At 34.5% G+C, this 14,489-nt stretch overlaps 3 protein-coding genes across 13 annotated transcripts; 2 read left to right on the forward strand and 1 right to left on the reverse strand.

Annotated features, from left to right (window-relative positions):
- Positions 1-500: 500 nt before the first annotated feature.
- On the reverse strand, positions 501-2,847 carry LOC107831541 (pectin acetylesterase 8-like). Its single transcript, XM_016659319.1, has 7 exons — positions 2,820-2,847; positions 2,597-2,686; positions 2,415-2,497; positions 2,221-2,350; positions 1,654-1,783; positions 1,514-1,574; positions 501-596 (listed from the first exon to the last, which is right to left on the reverse strand). Exons 1-7 carry the CDS (start codon positions 2,845-2,847, stop codon positions 501-503), a joined length of 618 nt encoding a protein of 205 aa, XP_016514805.1.
- Positions 2,848-3,103: 256 nt separating this feature from the next.
- On the forward strand, positions 3,104-13,829 carry LOC107831543 (uncharacterized). Of its 11 annotated transcripts, none has more exons than XM_075253474.1 (10): positions 3,104-3,415; positions 3,925-3,988; positions 5,191-5,247; positions 9,448-9,759; positions 10,263-10,504; positions 10,596-10,808; positions 11,455-11,546; positions 11,634-11,736; positions 13,088-13,399; positions 13,527-13,829. In XM_075253474.1, exons 1-8 carry the CDS (start codon positions 3,380-3,382, stop codon positions 11,662-11,664), a joined length of 1,047 nt encoding a protein of 348 aa, XP_075109575.1. In that variant the 5' UTR covers positions 3,104-3,379; the 3' UTR covers positions 11,665-11,736; positions 13,088-13,399; positions 13,527-13,829. The 11 variants fall into 11 exon arrangements, with proteins under 11 accessions (XP_075109575.1, XP_075109574.1, XP_016514807.2 ...); XM_075253473.1 differs by having other exon boundaries at positions 3,105-3,415; positions 13,013-13,399; XM_075253479.1 differs by adding an exon at positions 3,561-3,694 and having other exon boundaries at positions 3,112-3,415; positions 11,634-13,399.
- On the forward strand, positions 5,255-9,434 carry LOC107831542 (uncharacterized). The gene is made up of 4 exons (XM_016659320.2): positions 5,255-7,494; positions 7,589-7,900; positions 7,983-8,088; positions 8,172-9,434. Exons 1-4 carry the CDS (start codon positions 7,412-7,414, stop codon positions 8,811-8,813), a joined length of 1,143 nt encoding a protein of 380 aa, XP_016514806.2. The 5' UTR covers positions 5,255-7,411; the 3' UTR covers positions 8,814-9,434.
- Positions 13,830-14,489: the final 660 nt, after the last annotated feature.

Consider the following 14,489-nt stretch of genomic DNA (forward strand, 5'->3'; position numbering starts at 1 on the left):
AATGGGAGAGATGTCTTGTAAACTGCTGTTGCAAATTATCGTATTTGTCTCAGTATTGTATCCTAAAGCATTGGTAAATGTAATGATTCTAAAGAAGTGAAGGAATGGTTTTGTTATCAAGAATGCGTGGACGCCTACCAGAATTTCTACGATCCGGAGCTTCTTAATTTTAAAATGATTGAAGAAAAATGCAAAAGGGGTGAAAGTTGTATCCATGTTCACCAGATCCTGATACAAAGAAGAGAGAAATCCATTATCCAAGAGAGGAATAGGCATCCATAATATGCTTATTAGTACTGACTATATATTATGCAAAATTATATACAACTGGCTGAAACTTCTGTACTGTTTCATTAAAGAATTTAGTATGTTAGAGAAGTGATATAAGTATTTATAAAATAATATGAGATGGAAATCCATATCATGAAAGAGAGAAATAGACATCAATATATATCTTTATTATAGCGCATTAATTTGTTGAACAACAACTTAAGCTAGCCCTAATGGCAGAACTTTTGACCACAAGGGTAAGGGCAATCTGTGTTCTGGAATCCACTCCCTTCATAGAACCAGTCTCCAACAGCTATTGCAATTGGCTGCAATAACGCGCGAGTTAATTAGTCTTACTGTTATATTGGAGAAACACAGGATATTGTTAAAAATTGAAAGAAAAAAAAAACAAAAATGACCTTGTTACATAATGTTGGAGAGTTGTTGTACAACCAATAAACTTGTGTTTCTATGATATTGTGGGAATGGCAGGAGATTATGAAATATCCTATATTCGATGAACTTCCTCCTAATCCATTTAGCACATTTAAGAACTTCAACCTGTATTCTATAAATAAAAATAAAAAGATAGATAAATAGATAATATGTATATACATATATTCAGTGCCTCTTGATATGTATCAGAAAATTTTGATCAACCCCATCAAATTAGAGATACTGACCATAAAGAATATTGAGTTGACTAGTTGCACATTCACTTATATGATTCTTGCAACTATCCCAAATACCTCGAGGATCAGCATCCTTGGGAACAAATTAAAGCTGTTGTTGATCTAATTTTCAAGAATTCAAAGGCAAAATCATTTTTAAATTAAAAGGAAATAAAAGAAAGCAACAATCTGTAAATTAAAGTTGATAATCTTAGGATTATTTGTCTGACCTGCCAGGAATCGTGGGCCGAATTAATGATGAAAAGTGGTGTTCGAATATGTTGTGCTGCATACTGAGGGAAGAAGATCTACACATTTATCAAATTAAGGGTATTATTTTTGAGAAAAAATCATATGGTAAAAGGGCCAACAATAATAGAATATCTCTTACCAAACTTGGGTTTAACATTGTGGAGGTGCAAGATAGTGACAGGTTGATGATAGACCCCTAAATATTCAAAAGAATGAAGAACTGCTATCCTATATTAGGGGTTAATAATAATAGAAGAATTACTGTCCTATATTAGGGGTTAATAGTAATAATTAAATACAACTTAATCGACGAGTCTTACATGCAACGACACAACTCTCTCATATAGCTCTTTAATCTCCGGTTTACCAGCGATAGTGTTTCTGCATAAACTCATACAAAAGTTAGCTACAAAAAAGCAACACATGAAAGTTGTCAAGATTCATATAATATAATACTTACACATTAATAAAGAAACCAGCATCACAAATGCATTTTACTCTAGCATCTATTGGGAGGAAATATCTGAACTTGTCACAATTCAGAATTGCAGCCAACCCTACCCTCCCGCTGAAGTTCCGCTCAAGATAGCCTACCATAAAATAAATGTTGTATTTTTAAATTTCAGCCACTTACCAAGATATAAACCCACCAGTAAAATAAAAAAAGGAAAAATTAATCGTACATTTTTAGCATGTGACATTCCTTTAGCTAATAATTCCTCCACTATCGCCTTGAAAATTCTTGCCCCTCTATAGCGTAGATTAGTTGCCTGATACAATTAATTAGCATATTCGCTGTTAGGAACCTGAATATAAAATATGTAACACTTACAATATAGAGATTTTTTACTTACTAAATCAACTTCTTCAATATTACCCGTAAAAGATGTCCCCGTCGCACTACTTAACTTTGACTATGTTCCAATTATAGAAATCTAAAAAGTTTGACATTTAATTAGGAGTTGATATTAAATTTTTAGAGAGGAAAAGATATATATGTGCAACTTAGTAGTATATACTTATATACCAGGATTCATGTCAGGGTCGTTGCTTAGAACTCCGGTGAAAGAACCGTTCAGAGGCATTTTTTTGGAAGATCCGATTGGCTCATTAGTACGATTGAGGCATTCTGAAACAGTCGAACACCATCCACCTCCCTAAAAAAAAATTTAGAGTTGGAGATTAATTAGAAAACAAAAAAATATTACTAATAATTTTAACCTCAAGGTGAAGAAGCCAATTCTGAACTCCCGAGCCAGTTCCACTGTGGAAACGGAATGCTGGTGCACTTCCATCCAAATAAACTGGCATATATTGAGAAAAAACATAAATTGTGTAAGAATATTATATAATATTTTAATATATAATTAATCCACTAGTATCTTAAGAAAGATAATTCTCACCTGCTTCCTTTTCCATCGCAGTTTCAAGAATGGTTATATTGACAACGAGCGTTTTGAGGGCTTCTGTTCGGTAAATACTCAACAGGAGAACTATTGAAAAAAAAACGATTATTAATTGTTTATTCCTTATTTATTACTAACTTTAAGTGTTGCACAAACTTAGAAAAAGAAAAGAAAAAGAGACTAGCTCAGTTTTTTATGATTGGCAATAGTACTAGATTACCAAACAGTAGTGCGTATATTGACGCCATGAGCGTTGGGAAGTGAACTTTTGCTTACGGAGCAAATTAATAAGAAGAAGATAAAGAGTGAGGAATATATGGTCTCTTGCAAAGAATTTAGGGGTGGTTTGGTAAGGATGTACAAGAATAATGCGGAATAAGGTGTATTAGTAATGTATGAATTAGTAATGCATAGCCACTACAAAAAAATGTCAAATTTGGGGCGGTTTTATTGAGGCGGTTTTTATAACCTCCGGTATCTATAACAAATTGTGGAGATTTATTTACCCCGCAAATATATTAAATTTGCGGCCCTCCGCAATCAGCCCAATGTTTCCCTCGTTTTTTAATCGTTTCCCTCTCTTTTTCCCCCAAACCCCTTTCTCATTTTCACTTTTTTCATTTTCAGAAACCCACTCTCAGTTAATCACTTAATCAAAAATAGCCGAACAAAACTTAATCTCTTCCATTTCTTCTTCATTTCCTACGATTTCAAGCTCTCTGCTTTTCTTCAGCGCCTCATCTTTCTTCAGCGCCTCCTCTGTTGCAAAATGAAAGAGATATGAAAGAAAACTTCAGATTTATCAATCAATTGGATGTAAGTTTATTTGATTTTGCTCTTTCATACAAATTCCTCTTCGATTTTGCTTTGATTTTGCTCTTTCAGTCTTTGAATTTGCTTTTTTGTCTTTCTTTCTTCATGCATGTGGGTTTTAAGTTTATTTTCTCTGTTAATTTGGTAGAATCGGTGTATTTTGAAGAAATTTGGTAGAATCGGTGTATTTTGAATCGGCAAAAATTTGGTAGAATCCGCAGAAATTTGGTAGAATCGGTGTATTTTGAAGAAGGACATAACACTCTTTGCTGAAATCGAGATGCAAGTCCTCTTTCTCCTTTCACATTAGGTTCTAAAATTTAGGTTTTTTGTGTATTTTGTAGGTTAATTTCTGTGATTGATGTCTTAATTGAAATATTTCCTTTTGCTTGTGTATTTTAGAACTCCTGGGGACCTTCAGAGAAGACGCAATTGTCGTCGGCTGCTTTCCCTCTTTCTGCTCTACTTTGTGTTTGAATCAGTCTCAAGGTACATTTTTTGTTTTTTTGCAGGTTCTGGGCATTTCAGTTCAGGATAAGTTTGTGAATGGTCATTTAATTGTTCGTTCGTGGTCTGGTATAATCCTCTCTTTATTTGAGCACCTAGATTCTGTTTTCTTTGTGGTATCTGCTAATAGTGGTAGAAGCACTGAATTTCTCGAATCTTTGTTATTTAACTGTCTCCTGCCAAGAAAGATTATGTTCGGAATTCTTCTGCATACCAGGCATCAATAGCAATTGTTGTTATATTCGTAACATTTGGTTCTTCAGTATACAGAATTCTTGATTAGTACTACTATGTACTGGAAAATTTAGTGAAGGAAGCTGAATTTAAGCTGTTACTTTTGTCATTTTCTAATAATTTAAGGCATTATAAGAGAATATCTGCTCAGACATCTACCTCCATCTTCCTATATTGAACGGATTGATGCATTTTGCTGATGTTTGACTCTATGTCCAAATAGTTTCTGCCTTGCTCGTCCACCATTATTAATGTTTCATGTCGTCTTTCTTTTGCTATTTTTGTTGTCATGTGGTATCAATTAGAGTTCACTTATGTACTAGGAGCCGATTGAATTATCTACGGAACGCACCATTAATCATCACATGTTTCCTTCAGAAAAATGGAAAAGTTTCTAGTTTTAGTTTTTTTAAGGGCCTTTAAATTTGTTGAATGTTCTTTTCTCACATACTGTTCATTTATATACTTCTGAAGACTCTGCTAGTTCATCATTATGTTTTTTATTTGGAACTTAATACTTCTTAATTCCATTTTGGAGATATAATTTGATACTATTAGAGTATAGTTCTCTTCTTGATTTTACTGTTGATCTAGCTACTTAAAGAGAGCACAGGATGCAATATGCGCAAATTTTCCATAGTATTTCTTCCATTACAAATACTAAAATACATACTATTATTCCCTCCGTCCTATATTTGTTGTCTTGTTTCGCTTCTTTAGAGTCAATTTGACTAATCTTCAAATCTAAATTGGATTAGATCAACTCAATATTTTGAAACTAAAATTGGATATTCAAAAACTATACGAAAAGTACTATAAGTTGTAATTAAGTGTTGTTGGTTATATCCATAAGAATTAAGATCTACTAATTTCCAAGTATTGTCTAGCATGTTCCACTTAGGAATGCTTAACTTTAATTGTTTTATATGATTACATAGCAATATTTTCATATGCCATTTTTTATTATCTTACAAAATTTTATAATGTTATTGCGTTGATAGGTTACTAAATCGTCGTTTCTCATGGAAATATTGTAGGTTACAATACCTTCCAATGGATAAATCTTGGATTGGAATGCCTAGAAATACAACAAAGTATTTACTTGGTTTGAATCAATTTCTAAATTTTGCATTTAAAAATGCTTCTATAGGAGATAGAATAAAATATCCGTGTCCTAAATGTGGTTTTGGGAAGTGGCAGACTAGAGAGATCGTGTACGATCATTTGATTAGCAAGTCATTCCCTCAAAATTATGTCACTTGGATTCTTCATGGGGAAACAGAAGTGTTGGAGAACTCTAGAAGCACAGAGGTTATCCCAGATGCACTGCCTCCTAAAAATCCTATGGAATTGTTGATAAATGAAGCATTCCCGGGTTTAAGGCATGAGGGCATTGATGCAGGTCCGTCACAAGTAGTTGGAGAAGAAGAAATATTAAATGATCTGCCTTCTTCAAATAACAAAGAATTTTTTGAGTTGCTTAGAGATGGAAGTGAAGAATTATATATGAAGGGTCCAAGTACTTGAAGCTAGAATTTTTGTTGAAGTTGTTTCACATAAAGTGTTTGTCTGGGTTAAGTAACAAGGGAATGACTATGATGCTAGATTTACTGAAGGATGCATTTGGATTTGCAAGGATACCTAATTCTTTTTATGAGGCCAAGAATACCATCAAAAAACTGTCTTGATTATATCAAGATAGATGTTTGTCCAAATGATTGCATGTTGTACTGGGGAGATGATGCTAATGAGGAAACATGCAGGCATTGTCATACTTCTAGATGGAAGCCAACTAAGAAGAACAACAATAATCACACGTCTACTATGAGAAAGAAGAAAAAGAAGCAAAAGATGCCCGCAAAAATTTTGCGTTACTTTCCACTAAAACCAAGGTTGCAGACATTGTTCATGTGCTCCAAAATTGCAGAGCATATGAGATGGCATGTGAAAGATAGTAACAAAGATGGAATCATGAGGCATCCCAGAGATGGCGAGGCATGGAAGAGATTTGATACTACTTTTCCTGAATTTGCTTCTGATCCTAGAAATGTTCGATTAGGCCTAGCTAGTGATGGTTTCAATCCTTTTGGGATGATGAGTACTAATTATAACATTTGACCCGTGATTTTGGTTCCATATAACCTTCCACCTTGGTTGTGTGTGAAACAACCAAATTTTATCCTCTCAATGATCATTCCAGGTCCACGTACGGTGGGGAATAATATAGATGTATACCTACAACCGCTTATTAAGGAGTTGAATGAGTTGTGGCGTGAAGGTGTGGAAACTTTTGATTCATCAAAGAATGAAATGTTTCTAATGTGAGCAGCTCTTATGCTGACAGTTAGTGACTTTCCTGGACTTAAAATTTTATCTGGTTGGAACACACATACCAGTTTTGCATGTCCATCTTGTAATTTTGATATAGAACCTTGCCGACTTCGTCATAGTAGAAAGTGGTGCTTTATTGGTCATCGTCGGTTTTTGGCAAGAAATCATAAATTTAGATTGATGAGGCTATTTTTTTGGCAATACGGAAGAGAGAAACCCTCCAAGGAAGTTACCTGGGTCAGATATTTTGAATCAAGTGGAAGAAATTGATGTTACATTTGGAAAACCAGCAAAATTGAATGAAAGAAGGAAAAGAAATCGACAAAACGGTACCGAGGAAAGTGCAACTCAACAATGGAGAAAAAAAAGCATATTCTTCAATCTTCCATATTGGGAATTCAACTTGTTGCGTCATAATTTAGATGTTATGCACATTGAAAAGAATGTGTTTGACAATATTATATACACTTTGCTACATGATAAAGACAAATCAAAGGATCATGTTGAGGCTCGAAAAGATCTACAAGATATGGGTATAAAGCGTGATCTTTGGCCAGATGAGAATGAGAATTGTCGGCTTGCTTCGTTTGCTATTCCAACAAATAAAAGAGTCGACTTTCTCAAAACTTTAAAAAATATCTCGGTGCCGGATGGTTACTCAAGTAATATCTCTCGTTGTGTTGATCTAGATAAAAAGAGGATATTTGGACTAAGAAGCCATGATTGTCATATCATTATGGAACAATTGTTGCCCATAGCAATTCGAAATGTGCTTCCAAATCATGTTGTTGCAGTCTTCGTAGAGCTTTCATCCTTTTTTAGACAACTTTGTTCGAAAAGCTTGAGCCTCTCGGACCTAGAAAAGCTACAAGATCGGATTGTACTCACACTTTGCCATTTGGAGATGTTGTTCCCTACATCCTTGTAATGGTTCATTTGACTGTCCATCTAGTGGATGAAGTAATACAAGGTGGACCGGTACATTATCGGTGGATGTATTTTGTTGAAAGGTAAAACATTACTTATTCAACATAATTTTAATCGATCTTATAATAGTAATTCAAAGTAAATACTTATTCTAATACCTTTTTATGTTGGTTATAGATTGTTAGGTCATTTCAAGTCCCTTATAGGGAATAAAGCACAACAAGAAGGTTCCATAGCTGAGGGTTACATTGTTGAAGAAGCCCTAACTCTTTTTTCTCGTTATTTTGAGGATATTGAGTCGAGGGTAAATAGGCCTAAACGTGTAAACAATGGACCAAATCTTAATGAGGCTTCTGAAATGTCATTTATATTCCCTACACAAGGTAAACCTGTCGGAGGTTCTGAAACATTCACATTGACTCAACTTGAGAAGACTCAAGCTCATCGATATGTGTTACTTAATTGTGCAGCAGTAAAGCCGTTTATTAGGTAAGAAAAATAAATTAATTTAAATTTTTACAAAAACTTTGAGTGAAGTGATTAAAATTGATACAATAAACTTCTTTTGTAGTGAATTTAGGGATTACATAAGAAGGAGTTCAAGAGGCCGGAGACCTTCGATAACCGAAGTAGAAAGGAGAGTTAATAAAGAGTTTCCTGATTGGTTTCCAAAGAGAGTGAGTGAAAATGCATGTCTATGCTTAATTAATTTTCTTGTTTTAACTTTGAATATTTGACAAAAATAATTTTGTCTATTTAGATTATGAATCCAGATATAGCAAGCACAATCTCTACTGATTTGGAGTTTCTAGCACAAGGTCCATGTCCAGATGCGAGAAGGTTTACTACTTATAACATTAATGGATTCAAATTCCGGACATTGTCTAGAGAACAAGGATCACAAACTCAAAATAGTGGAGTTTTTCTTACCTCTGACACCTCTTGTATTGCATCTAACGCTGACAGAAATGCGAGGCAAGCAGACTTGCCATATTATGGGAAGTTGGAAGATATTATTGAGCTTAACTATTATGGCCAGTTTAAGGCTGTGCTCTTCAAATGCCAGTGGGCTGACACTACTCGAGATAGAGGGTTCAAAAGCGATGCTTGGAATTTTAATTGTGTTAATTTTTCTAGATTGATTCACATCGGTGATCGTGAGGAGCATGATCCTTATATTGAAGCATCTCAAGCAAATATGGTGTACTATGTTAATGATGAAACTGATGAAGGATGGAGTGTGGCTGTACATTTAAAGCCAAGAGATTTGTTTGATATGGGAGAGATTGATGAAGGAGAAATATACGAGAATGAGCCATTCCAACAACAAGAATTTGAACAATTTTTTGATGTTAATTATGAAAATGTTCAACTTGCAATAGAGGAGCATATGTTTGAATAGGAACAATTTTTTTATGTTTATCAAGTTGAAGTGGATGTCAATGGTGAAGAAATCTTTGTTCTTGTGAATGTTGGTATAGACAATCGCCTTTTCATTCTGTGTTTAGTCCTTTCAAATTTCAAGTATGTAACTTTCAAATTTCAAGATTACTCTGTTTAATCTTCTCAATCAAATGTTGAACAAAGAGAGGATTCTTGCATGCTTTTGCCATAAAGATTACCATATACTTTTGCCTAGTCTTACTATTCTGTAACCTCTCTTTAACAGTAGCTAGTTAGCTTTCTGGGCTATCTTGTTGTTGTTTTAGACTCTGGACTTCCATTTTCAATGTGTTTTGATCCTTTTTCAGCTTCTCTATCCATTATGGATTAATGTGATGTGTTGTGTATGAGAGAGATATCCAGAATTAAATACTGGATTCAAGTTGGCAGATTTGTGCATGTTTGCTTATGATGATTTCTGTTAGAGCACATCCAAGCACACTTTCCGTATGATAATTTAAAACTCAACCTTGCATCAAAAGTATGATTTACCACAGGCTGTGAAGAAATCATCTGGTATAGGACCATCTGGTGAAGAAATCATCTAGTATAACTATAAGTCTTAGCCAATGCTTTTCTTTTATTGCTTGCAGGTATGCCGAAGCCCAAGCGTTACGAGAACTTCCAGAACACCTTTCAGTCAGCACCTACATCACAAGGTGTAGCACAACCTTTATCAACAACTCAATCAGCACCTTCGCATTTTGATGATCCACCACAGCTGACTTCATTTATTCAACCGACAACACGACCAACACCTTCAGGTCATGTTGCAGCAAATCCGATTCAGTCAGATCAGACCACAACACAGCAGGTTCCATCAGCCCGGGCCGCGTCACAACAACCACCATCTAGAAAGCGTAGTAGACGTGTGTCTTCACAACATTGGACTGTAGATGCAATAGGTATGCTAAGCTTCTTGTTTTTATGGGGTTTGGTTTTGATTTTCCGTGATATTTTCCCTTGTTGAAACTGTTTTTGCCGACTTGATCATCAACCTTAACAGAATTCTTGTCTTTACTGGGCTGCTACTTTTTATCTATTGATTTAGAAGTCAGTTTTATTGGCTAAGGCTTTACATTCTCTGATGATGACTGCTGTGCTACTTCATATTGTGGAATATTTCTGAATGCACATATGAGTGCACATAATTTATCTATAACAAAAGAAAGAAGCATCTCCTTATTATATACACCAATCATAGCCTTCTTTTCTCTTTTCTCTTATCTTCTTTGTTTGAGCTCCATAACAATTATATACAGTTTTTACCTTCAATTAGTTTCTACCTCATGAATTATTTTCACAAAGACCTTAATTACTAATTAATTAATATCTACGTGTCATCTACTCGGTGTCATCTACTCAAAGACAACCTGATTGACTGTTGCTTTCATTATTATCTTTTAAGAATCGCAAGGAGCTAGCAAGATACTTAAAGTGAAGAAAAGGGACGTGTTAAATTTATCTAATGAAGAACGTATTGTGGTTGATTTTGGCGACACGGATTCTCCCATTGGTGAAGGACAATGCGTTCTTATAGGCTTTTGCGGAATTTTAGCAACCGACTGCTCCATTTTTCCAATTCACTTTGAGAAATGGCCGGATATACCTGTGACAACCTTCAACCGTTGTTATGATCGATTTATAAAGGTATTACTGAGGCATACAATATCTATGTTTTATGCCATTGGACTGTATTGTTGCATGTAATAATTATCTAACCATTGGTTTATTCTTGAAGCCTCGATTTTGTTTTAGGACAACTGAGTCAAATGCAAGACGATATGTTTATAATTCTATGTGTAAGAAGTGGGGCGCAAAAAGGCTAAAGCTGTTTGATAAGGTCTATGATCCACTTAAGAACAGAGCTGAGATAATGGATAGTGTTCCACTAGGGATTTCACCGGATCAATGGATTTCTTATGTTGATTACCGCTTTAAAGAAAAAACACAGGTATTTATTTCAATGCTTCAACTTTTAATTACTAAGTTAAACTGTTTGATTAGAATAAAAACCAAGTACGAGTAAGTATTTACTCATATATTCTGTGGAATCTAGCAAATTCCCTTGTTCTCATTCTTTTCCAGGTATTTTTACATTTATCTGGACAGACAAGGAATGTTGGTTATACATTTTTTTCTTTTCTTTTCTTTTTTTGCTCCAAGTGATAAGTTTTTGGAGATTGTATGTATTGCCTTGATGTGTAAGTTAGTGTAAACAAAGATTTTATATAACAGTACCATTCTTCATTTGCCGGTACTACTTTTCAGTAGCCTTTCATAGCAACACCAAATCTACTCAATCTGTGAGCCTATTAATGTATAAATCCAACTCCTCACCTTCATTTGCCGGTACTACTATCTTTCCCTTTTCATGTATAAATCCAACTCCTCACCTTCTTGAGCATATTAATTAGTGAATAAATATTTTTTTTCTCTTGCCATAGTACGTAGATGGGGCAACCCAAGTAAACTAATAGTGAGACTTTTTCTGAAAACCTGTTACAGCTTACACTTTTCTTCTTGTAAATCAATATATATGGAGTCTTTCCTTGCATTATGTCTGTTTGGTTGATTTTTTTTTGGTATCTTTTTGTAAGGAAACTTGTAAAAGAAATGCTGAAATTCGGAAGAAACAAACTGTTTCACGTATCGGTGGCTCCAAACCTAACTCCAGAAGAAGGGCTGAAATGGAAATAATTCATTTTGGATACTTTAATTAAACTAGCATTTATTCCTAGTTAATTAAGTTAATGCGAATTTGACCTTTTCATTTATAGATGGCTGAGACTGGACAAAAGCCTGGATGAGGACAGCTTTATCTCGCTACACATAGGAACGAAGATGGATCATATGTTAATGAGGCGGCAAAAGAGATATGTGTAAGACTCTCATTCCTCCAACATTTTCTTGTATGAGTACTCCTTGCTTTTGGTGTGTAATGTATGACGGTCTTCGCATAAAAGTTAGGATTTTTCCATCTTTTCTTTGGGCTCTATTTGCACTGCTGGGGATCATGTCTATGATTGACATCAACTTTTCTATGGCAAGAAGTGTTAAACTCGTAATCCTCGTTGGTGATGTTTTCTCCTGTAGTATCAGCTAAGACACTAAGAGATACAGATATTTATTATAGTTGACACGAGCTTAAAAGTGATTATCTATTACAGATAAACTGTTTCGAAGTGGCTGAACAAAGCTAAAGACACTACAATTACTAATAGAGGGGGATTTTAGGCCTGTGCTCCATGGTACAAACTGAAATAAAATCTAACTAATATAGTGATTTACTGATTTGTCATTCCCTGGGTAAAGAATGAAAACTAAAAGACATCTGAAGCTTTAGTTTTTTCTTATTTCTCTTTGTAATTCTCACACAAGCAGGAAAACTGCCATCCTTTTTATACATCTCGTAGTAGGCAAATCTGTATCACGTTCGTGTTGTTTAATTCATTTGCTTGTACAATAACAGTTGTGAGTACACGACTATTTGTTAGCTAGCACGTAGATATAGGGTAAAAAAGTTCAGCTGAGATATGTTACTTCTTTTTTTCTGTTTCAATTCAAACAATTTGGACAATTTTTATTGATTAAAATTGGTTCTTATGTGTCACGAAAATGCTACTACTACAATTTTTCTGTGTTGGGCACAGAGTACTAGCATTTCTTGCTTGAGCCTCTTTGCTATGCATTTCCATGGGAAATTGTGATGAGAGTAATATTATGTCGATGGTTCTATCAGTGAAATGGGGTATAAATAGGAAAATTTTGGTAGATGAGCAAGAACTAAAGTACGTACGTACTTTCTTTGAAGTAGCATAGGTAGGAGAAAAGTCGGCTGACTTAGGCTAACCATTGTGGACTATTTCTTTGAGATTTGAAGATTCAGAAGATTCCTTACTGTTGTTACTGTTATTGGAGCTCCTTTTGTTGCTGTATTTCTCTGTTGTTACCTTGGAATCTCCCTCCTCTATGCATTCTTTCATTTTCTTGTCTTTGGTTTCTTCTTCTGCAACCCTCTGAAAGATGTCCACCATGATGTCTCTTTTCATCTAAAAGATCAAGTTTTTATTTCATAGCTTGCTTTTCTATGTGTAGCTAACTTGTCAATCACTGATTGAAGTAAGGACACTTGCTTTTGGTGTGTAATGTATTTAGGAAAAAATTGAACTAGCATTGACCCAAAGCACCAGGGATGAGTCTGAAATTTCTCCAAATGATGTTGTTTGTAAGGTGTTGGGAAAAGAGCACTCTGGAAGGGTAAGGTGCTTAGGATTAGGAGTTGTTCCTAGTAGAGCTTTTAGACAAACAAGACCTCGCTATAGTGATTTGAATGCTTCAAGTTATAATAATGGTTCATGTTCCTCCCAATGCCAAGAGAAGTACAATCAAATGTTGAATGCTCACAATCAAAGCCAGGAGAACTACAGAGAAATGATGAATGTTAACACTCAAATGATGAATGCTTTTAAGGCGTATATGATAATGAAAGAAGGGAAGATACCTGAAGAATTTGCAGGGATATTTGTTTCTCCTCATTCAACGGTAAGAATAGTTGATAACTTTCTTATTTAATTTTGTAAAGTATGATTGTTCAGTCCAAGTATAATTAGTTATAGGATATTGTTGAGGTACTTTTTTTTAATTATATTTTCTTTTGATTGTTTTGTAGCCAAGTGATGCGGCTAGCGGATCCATTTTACCCACGAATATAAGATCATCCGGTGAAAGTAATCCTAACGACAACCATTGAAGTTGCTTGCAAATGTATTAGATAATTAAGTATCGTACTCGATTGAATGATCATAGTAGATCTTTTGTCCATAATGGTTGGAGTGAATGTTATGTTTAATGTTAGTTTTAAGACTTATAATATTGATGTTTTGTGTTTAATGGTTGGAGTTGTTATGTTTAAAGCAAATTTTTGAGACTAATGTATTGTGGTTTATTAATATATTGATGTTACTTGATTCCACTAAGCAATTTATATAATTTGTTGATGCTTCATTATATTAATGTAATTGAAATTGGAACAGTTATGGAGTAATATTATATTGCAGAAAAAGGTTATAACTGCCGCTATTTAACATATGATAATATTGTGTTATAAAATTTGTGGGGGTTAAATAAAGAAATTGAGGGGGTTTTTAGACCGCCGCTATTTGTTTTAATAAGCAACAACCAACTACCAAATTGCGGAGGTTATACTGTCGTCAAATATCCGCCGCTATATGATAACGGCGGTCTGTCAGAAAACCCCCGCAAATTGGTTGCAGCGAACATTATTGGGGGGGTTTTGGAAACCGCCGTAAAAGTGTATTGCGGAGGTTTATGACCCCCGCAATATGTAGATAAAACCTCCGCAAATACAACATTTTTTTGTAGTGAGTTGTGCATATATTATTTCTTATCTACTGTTTGGTGTGGTGTATTAAAATTATAATGCATTGCATAATTTTTAAGAAAAATAGTTGTTTACAAAAATGCCCTTCATATTCTCTAGCTTTAAAGGACTTTAAGGACAATTTTGTCTTTAAACATACTAATGCATGCATTAATAGCCTTGGTATTACTAATGCCATAGTTTTCTATGCATTACTAATGCATAGGATAATACCAAGTATGATGTATAACT

Source organism: Nicotiana tabacum, chromosome 5 (genome assembly GCF_000715075.1).
Source record: "Nicotiana tabacum cultivar K326 chromosome 5, ASM71507v2, whole genome shotgun sequence".
Taxonomy (NCBI): domain Eukaryota; kingdom Viridiplantae; phylum Streptophyta; class Magnoliopsida; order Solanales; family Solanaceae; genus Nicotiana; species Nicotiana tabacum.

Coding starts and splice junctions, on each gene's coding strand:
- LOC107831541 (XM_016659319.1), bottom strand. CDS start 2,847: ATGGCGTCAATATACGCACTACTGTTTG. Junction 1,784..2,220: donor CGACCCTGACATGAATCCTG/GTATATAAGTAT, acceptor ATTTTATGGTAG/GCTATCTTGAGCGGAACTTC. Junction 1,575..1,653: donor GCTGGTTTCTTTATTAATGT/GTAAGTATTATA, acceptor GAGTTTATGCAG/AAACACTATCGCTGGTAAAC.
- LOC107831543 (XM_075253474.1), top strand. CDS start 3,380: ATGAAAGAAAACTTCAGATTTATCAATCAATTGGAT. Junction 5,248..9,447: donor ATGCCTAGAAATACAACAAA/GTATTTACTTGG, acceptor TATTGCTTGCAG/GTATGCCGAAGCCCAAGCGT. Junction 10,505..10,595: donor GTTATGATCGATTTATAAAG/GTATTACTGAGG, acceptor TTATTCTTGAAG/CCTCGATTTTGTTTTAGGAC.
- LOC107831542 (XM_016659320.2), top strand. CDS start 7,412: ATGGTTCATTTGACTGTCCATCTAGTGGATGAAGTAATACAAGGTGGA. Junction 7,901..7,982: donor GCAGTAAAGCCGTTTATTAG/GTAAGAAAAATA, acceptor CTTCTTTTGTAG/TGAATTTAGGGATTACATAA. Junction 8,089..8,171: donor CTGATTGGTTTCCAAAGAGA/GTGAGTGAAAAT, acceptor TTGTCTATTTAG/ATTATGAATCCAGATATAGC.